General features: G+C 31.2%; 1 protein-coding gene across 2 annotated transcripts; it reads right to left on the bottom strand.

Annotated features, from left to right (window-relative positions):
- Positions 1 to 1386: 1386 nt before the first annotated feature.
- Positions 1387 to 2620, bottom strand: LOC133306629 (dehydrin ERD14-like). Of its 2 annotated transcripts, XM_061506957.1 has the most exons (3): positions 2200 to 2620; positions 2009 to 2090; positions 1387 to 1939 (listed from the first exon to the last, which is right to left on the bottom strand). In XM_061506957.1, the coding sequence occupies exons 1-3, from the start codon at positions 2473 to 2475 to the stop codon at positions 1689 to 1691; spliced, it is 609 nt and encodes a 202-aa protein (XP_061362941.1). In that variant the 5' UTR covers positions 2476 to 2620; the 3' UTR covers positions 1387 to 1688. The 2 variants fall into 2 exon arrangements, with proteins under 2 accessions (XP_061362941.1, XP_061362936.1); XM_061506952.1 differs by having other exon boundaries at positions 1401 to 2090; positions 2200 to 2615.
- Between the last annotated feature and the right edge of the window lie 3994 nt (positions 2621 to 6614).

The raw sequence follows: 6614 nt of genomic DNA, 5'->3' as shown, positions 1-6614 counted from the left end.
TTAATGGAGATAAGTTATTGTAAGCTCAAAATAATGTCGTTTGAGATGAAAATCAATGTGTTTTTGTAATTCTAATATATTGCAGAGTTATATTAGTCTTTATCATTATAATTTTTTAATCTTATAACACCACAAAACGATGTGGTTTTGAATTCACTGGAGATAAGACAGAAGAAATATTTTTTCCATAAATGAATCTTTATAGCTCTACATGGTATTCACAAACAGAAAGTAGAGGGGAGATGGTAATCTTTAATTAAAAAATTATGGGTTTAGGATTTTATAAAGATTTACTAAACAAATCATAATCATACGAATATGATAATCCACTCGATTAATTTTCTGATTAATGGTTTACAAAGTCTAACTTTACTCTCTAACAAAATGCTGACCATAACTTGTCCAATTGAATAATGTATTTATGTCAAAGCTAGATGCTCCACTGCTGCATTTAATTCTCAGCTGATACTAACAAGATCTAAGATTTCACTTCCTTCCATATCGCTGTAGCTCTACCTTCTTAATACCTCCTGTCGTTTTCTCTCCCTACGCCCAAGTAAGCAGAATGTGGAATAAATTATAAATCTCACCTTAGTATTTTAACAGCCCAACATATTACACAGCATAACATATAACTAAAAATAATGAATTCTGTTTTATTAATCTATAGCCGCTACAGGTGATTCGTGCAAATTAACAAACATTACCGCAAATATGACTATAGTTACCTGCCTAAACAGAGGGCTGAATTCCTAAAATAGGAATTGACAATCAATTACCAGAGAGTACTGTACCCTGCCGGTCAACAAAAACTGGTCAGCATTCATCACTTGTAAGGGCTTTGAACTTTGAAGTGGGGTATATAGTAATGTATTAATATTGCCCGAGGAAACCGGGCACTGAGAGGTTCACAGCTAGAGAAGATAAAGCCTTCGACGTTGCTGGAAAGGCATTCGTAACGGGATTTATTTATTTTCAAGCATCGGTTTTGAAATTTCTCTTTTGCCTTTTTGGATTCTCAAGTCAGTATGTTTGAAAATGTAAAATAAATTTATTTTTTTTGGTAGTTAAATAAGAAATAGTTTTAAAATGTAATAAAAGTTGATAAGATATATTTTTAAAATTTATATTTATCATTTATGCTTGTTGAATTCAAGAATAAAAGCTTATTTTTATTTTTGATAACTTTCAACCAGAAAATTTTAATTCAGAATCATTTTATTTTTTTTATGAATTTCAAATATAAACTTTGTTAAATAAAATGATATTAATTCAAATTAAATATTTTCAAGTTCAATTTACCATAAACACAATGAGTTGCCCCACGGTTGAGTTCTAACTACACACCAAAAAAGTATAGCTATAGGAATGGTTGAATATTTATTTCTGCTTCATTTGAGCGCATAGAAAACATAAACACGATAATTGTTTAAAAAGAAAATCCCAAAACACAAACAAAATACATTCTTCCTTCCATTTTCTTTCAATACATCATTTTCTTTTTAAAAAATAAAAAGGAAACCTAGACAAACTTTTTTAACATATTCAAAAGAAACACACAAAGTATAAATCAAGAAATACAGATAAAACCCCCACAAGGCAGTAATGAAAGTAAATAAAATAAAGCACATAATGATCATATTCAATTGACAACATATATAGCCTTGTCGATCCAAAGTGTCACTCAATCAATGAGTGGCACTCTCCTTTTGTTTCTCTTCCTCTGTCTTGTGGTGATACCCAGGAAGCTTCTCTTTAATCTTCTCTAAAATACCTTTCTTCTCCTTAGCCTCTCCTTCATGAGTATTCTCACCATACTCATATGATGATGCAGGAGGAGGAGGAGTAGGAGTAGTAAGAGTAACCTCCTCTGTCTTCTTGTGACCAGGTAGCTTCTCCTTAATCTTGTCGAGGAAACCCTTCTTTTCCTCAGTTTCTGCTACATCAACCTCATAATCAACCTCAACCTTTTCAACTGGAACAGTCGTGTCCTCGTGCTTGTGATCACCCTCTATCTTCTCCTTAAGACCTTTCTTCTCCTTCTTTTTCTTCTTCTTCTTCTCTCCGTCTTCTCCTTCCTCATCGCTCGACTGCAAACACAATCATCATAAACATTTAATATGATATATTTTACAACAGATAAAACCCTTCTTTTTTTCACATGAACAGACAAAAGAAAATTAAAATAAAAAAACTTACAGAGCTTGAGCTGCTGTTAGATCGGTGAAGCTTCTCCAAGATGTTGTGTTTTTTCTCTCCTTCCTCTTCTTTCTCCTCTTTCTTCTTCTCGTCGAACTTGATCTCGGGTTCCTCAGAAACCGAAACCTTCTCAAACTCGGTGACGATCACCTCCTCCTCCTGAGGCTTTTGTTCTTCCTTTTTCTTACCAAGAAAATCGAATAGACCACGGTCCTTGGCCTCGACCTCACTGGTCTCAGAGGTCTCATAATACTTGTTCTGATTCTCCTCTGCCATGATCAGTTACTGATAAACAAACTCAAATCAAGAAAGTGGGAACAGTAGAACTCTTTGAATATATATAAGTAGGTAGCTGTTACTGCAAAATGTCGTTTCGAGAGAATACACGAAGATGAATGAGCATGGAGTGTAATAGAGGGAGAGAGTATTTATATACTTTACATGAAGCGCGTATCTCGCCAAGAAGTAATTAAAAAGCCACGTAACTGACGCGTCGATTAAGTAAGTTAATGACGGAATGAACTTAGTCACCCTCTCATCCACATGCCTGCAAGTGCACTCGCTTTTTTATGATTTAGCTTCGCTCTCATCCAAAAACTTTAATACGAAATAAGTTTTTATTTTATTATTTTTTAAAAATCATTATAATTTTTTATTTATTTATATTTTATTTAAAGATTTAATATTTTTTCTGAAAATAAAATTATTTCTAGTGAGTTCAAAATAATATTATTTGAAGTTAAAAAATATTTTTTATAATTTTAATTTAATTTATTTTAAAATTATATTAATTTTATTATTATAATTTTTTAAATTTTAAATTTTAAAATAATATCATTTTGAATTTATTAGAAATAAGTACGAATATAATCGAGTTTTATTCAATATATTTTTGTTTAACAAATAAAAGTGGAGGCAGAGACTGTGTTGAGTAGAGAGCGCGTTTGAACGTGCGAGGATGGAAAACAAACAAAAGGATAAGTGTGCAAAAGATGAGAGAGAGAGAGAGACGCTGTAAAGATCGATATGGGATCCGACCAATGAGAGAATGGACACGTGGATGATAACGTGGGGAGGTGTACTGCAGGGGCTGAAGATGTCGGCCTCCCTCGATAGGATATAATTTGCAAGGTCGGTGCAGAACACACGTGACACGTGGCAGTTCATCCACGAGATTCTAGAGTTCTGCTGGTTTTGAATGGAACGAGAACATGCACCATACTCGTGAGAGTGGGAGGACGTGGTTTTTATTTATCCGCTTCATTGTCATGCTTGCTTTCGGTTCAGAAGAGTTTCATTCATTGTATTCATAATTGACATTAATCATTTTGGAGTTTCATCTCCTTTGTACTCAAAATAAAGCTTACACTTATGCGTATATATAAAATAAATTAAACATTTCTCATAAGAATTAGCGCAAGTGGTGAAAGACGTGGGGCATATCATAAGCTTTAAGATAAGACAATCTCATTTTCTTTTTTCTTTTTTATCAAAAAAACAAAAAGTATATATTTAATTAAGGGTTTTGATTTTCTTATGCAATAAGAGATAAGTATTTCATGCTATAGATATATTTTATATAAGGCCCTATATTTATTAAAAAAACAAAAAAATATTATATGAAAATCAAAAAATTATTAATAGAAAAGAACAACTCTGATACGACATAAGAAAGAAACTAATTTTGTTCAAGATACTATGAGCTCGTGTAAGGTTTGCTTTTACTAAATGCAGAAAATAGGGGAAAAAAGGAAGAGTTTGAGTTGCCGACGTAATATGTAATCATAGAGATATAACAAATAAGGGGAAAATAAAGGACTACGATAGGTTACCTCAACTAATATTCGTTCTTGCAAGGAAGTCTAGATATTAAATTACGGGGAAAATGTATATCATTTTAAAGATATAAAATTGAATTATTTTAAGTGAAAGAAAGAAATAGATTATAAGAGAGAATAGATGAAAAAAGTTTTAAAGACGTGAATCCAACCTCTTTATAAGAATAAAAGGACAGAAGGTGTGTCATTTCTTACCAAATGGTGGTAGCTCAGTTGGCGCATGGGAGCTAAGCAGGTGGGGTGAGAGTATGTGTTCGAATCTCTTCAGTACGATCTTTGGGAGGGATTTAAAGCCTTAATTCTGGACCCGCCCCGAATCGGATTAGTTGCGAAACAATGAACCGATTGGAATATTTCTATAAAAAAAATGACACATCTTTTTCTCTTAAATTATTGATCCACCACTACTGACATATTTGCCTTGTTGTCTTGTTGATCTTAGCTGATTGTTTCTATCTTTTTTAATTATTCGATGAAAGAATTAAAGATGGCAGAAACTGTTAGATAAATTAAATTCGAGTAAATTTTGATGCATTTACTTGTAGGGGTGAAAGTGGGCTGGGCTGAACCAAACTTTGTCTCAAAAAGCCCAAGCCTATGCAAAAAAAATATAATTTGGCCTAGTCCAAGCTTAGTACAAGTCTAATTGTAAGCTTAGTTTGACCCATTTATAAAAAAATAAATGGCTCAGTCTAGCCCGTTAGCCTGTTAATTTTTAACTTCCAAGCAGAACTAAAAATCAACTTTACAAAATACTCAAATTCTGTTGCTAAACCAAAAATCATAATTTCAACGTCCAAACAGAATCATGAATCACAACAAAACTCATACAATCTGCATTTAAGTCGCTTTCAAAAGCAAAATGTTCAAACTAAATAACATATATTTCATCAGATCCAACAAGCAAATCCATACTACGTAAATTGAAATAACTATATGAATCCAACAAACACACCATGATACTTATAGTGAGTATATCATCTCCCAAAAACCTTTTAATATATTCATATACACAATCTAACACGCTGAGATGTTGGTTCCTCTTATGTAAGAAATAAAGTCAGATTCTATTAAAACATAATCGAATATAATTAAGTTATAAATAATTGCAATTGATTAAATTTATATATTTTGTTCTTTCTTCAGGGCATATTTATTCTATTCTATTTTATTTAAAATAACTAGTACAATATAGGGCGGCCTGTAGGCTTATAGGTCAGGCCTTGTGAAAGTGGGTCTACGGCCTTTTTATTAAACAAACTTTATCAAGGCCCAAATTTGGCCTATTTTACGAAATATACTAAGTCAGGTCTGGCCTAACGTAGGCCGAGCCGTAAGCCCCTGTAGGCCGGCCCGACACAGTTTCACCCCTAATTACTTGTACATTTTTTTTAATATTATATCAAATCATATGTTATTTGTATCATTTAAAGAGCTTTACCATATGTGTTTTTATCATAGTCAAAGAAAATACATTTAAAGATGACAGTTCGCTTTTATTTTGTTATTTTTAGTTTAATTACAGATCTCACCAGGCTACATATACACCATTGAAATTTGTAGTTAATATGTCCTTTTCTTTGTTCCTTCTTCTTCTTCTTTTCTTCCCCGTTTTGGTTGCAGCGTTTATGAGTTAAAGTTAAGCAGCCATTCTTTATCGGGCCAGCCTGGATCAACACAACTTGTGGAAGCTGGATTACTCTATTGTTGAAGAAATTCTTTTATACCTTCAGATGGTTAAATTCAATCAAATAAAAAATTACATAATTAAATTGCATAATCATGTATAATAGTAGATTAAATCTAGAATATTATTTTACCAAAAAAAAAATCTAGAACATTATTTAATAAATTTTAAATTAAATATCAATCGTTGATAATATTAATCTTATAGTACCTTAAAATTTCTTCTACAATTGAACTTAAATGTTTTTAAAATTGTTGCTGTGTTCTTTTACATTTAAATCAAGTGTGTTCATTTAAAGCCCGTTTCTATATTCTCTTTTTAAAGTTAAAAACTACTTTTAAGTTAAAGCTAAAAATAAGAGTTTTAAAAATAAAATTATAAGTTATTTGATAATTATATAAAATTTTCAACTTAAAAGCTGTTCATTAAAAAAAACGCATATTTTAAATAAAACTGATACAACTTAAAAAAAAATCCTCCTATAAGCTTTTGGCTTTTCACTTTTTTTTTTCATTATAAAAAAAGATCTTTTATTATAAGAGCTTTTATAAAAATCTGTTTAATCAAATTTATGCTTATAAAAAAAAAGAATTCAAACAAGTACTTAAGAATTTTTATTTTATTTTTTGAAATCATACTTAGTAATTTCTCTAATTAGACTTGAACATAGGGCCAATTCACTGGGCTTGAATCGGCCCCTTTGAGAGCCTAAAACTTTACATATTTGGTAATATATTTAAGGAAAAAGTGTGTATCATTCTAAAGGATGTAAAGTTGTGTCATTTTAAGTGAGAGAAAGAGATAGATAAAAGTGGAGAGAGAGTTGACAAAAAAATATAAAGGTATGGGTCTCATTTCTTTGTTAGAGTGAAAGGATATAAGTTGTATCA

This window comes from Gastrolobium bilobum, unplaced genomic scaffold (genome assembly GCF_033153095.1).
Source record: "Gastrolobium bilobum isolate Gb01-03AN ecotype WA unplaced genomic scaffold, APGP_CSIRO_Gbil_v1 utg27758, whole genome shotgun sequence".
Classification (NCBI taxonomy): domain Eukaryota; kingdom Viridiplantae; phylum Streptophyta; class Magnoliopsida; order Fabales; family Fabaceae; genus Gastrolobium; species Gastrolobium bilobum.
The sequence above is the reverse complement of the archived record's forward strand: the minus strand, read 5'-3'. Positions and strand labels throughout refer to the sequence as shown.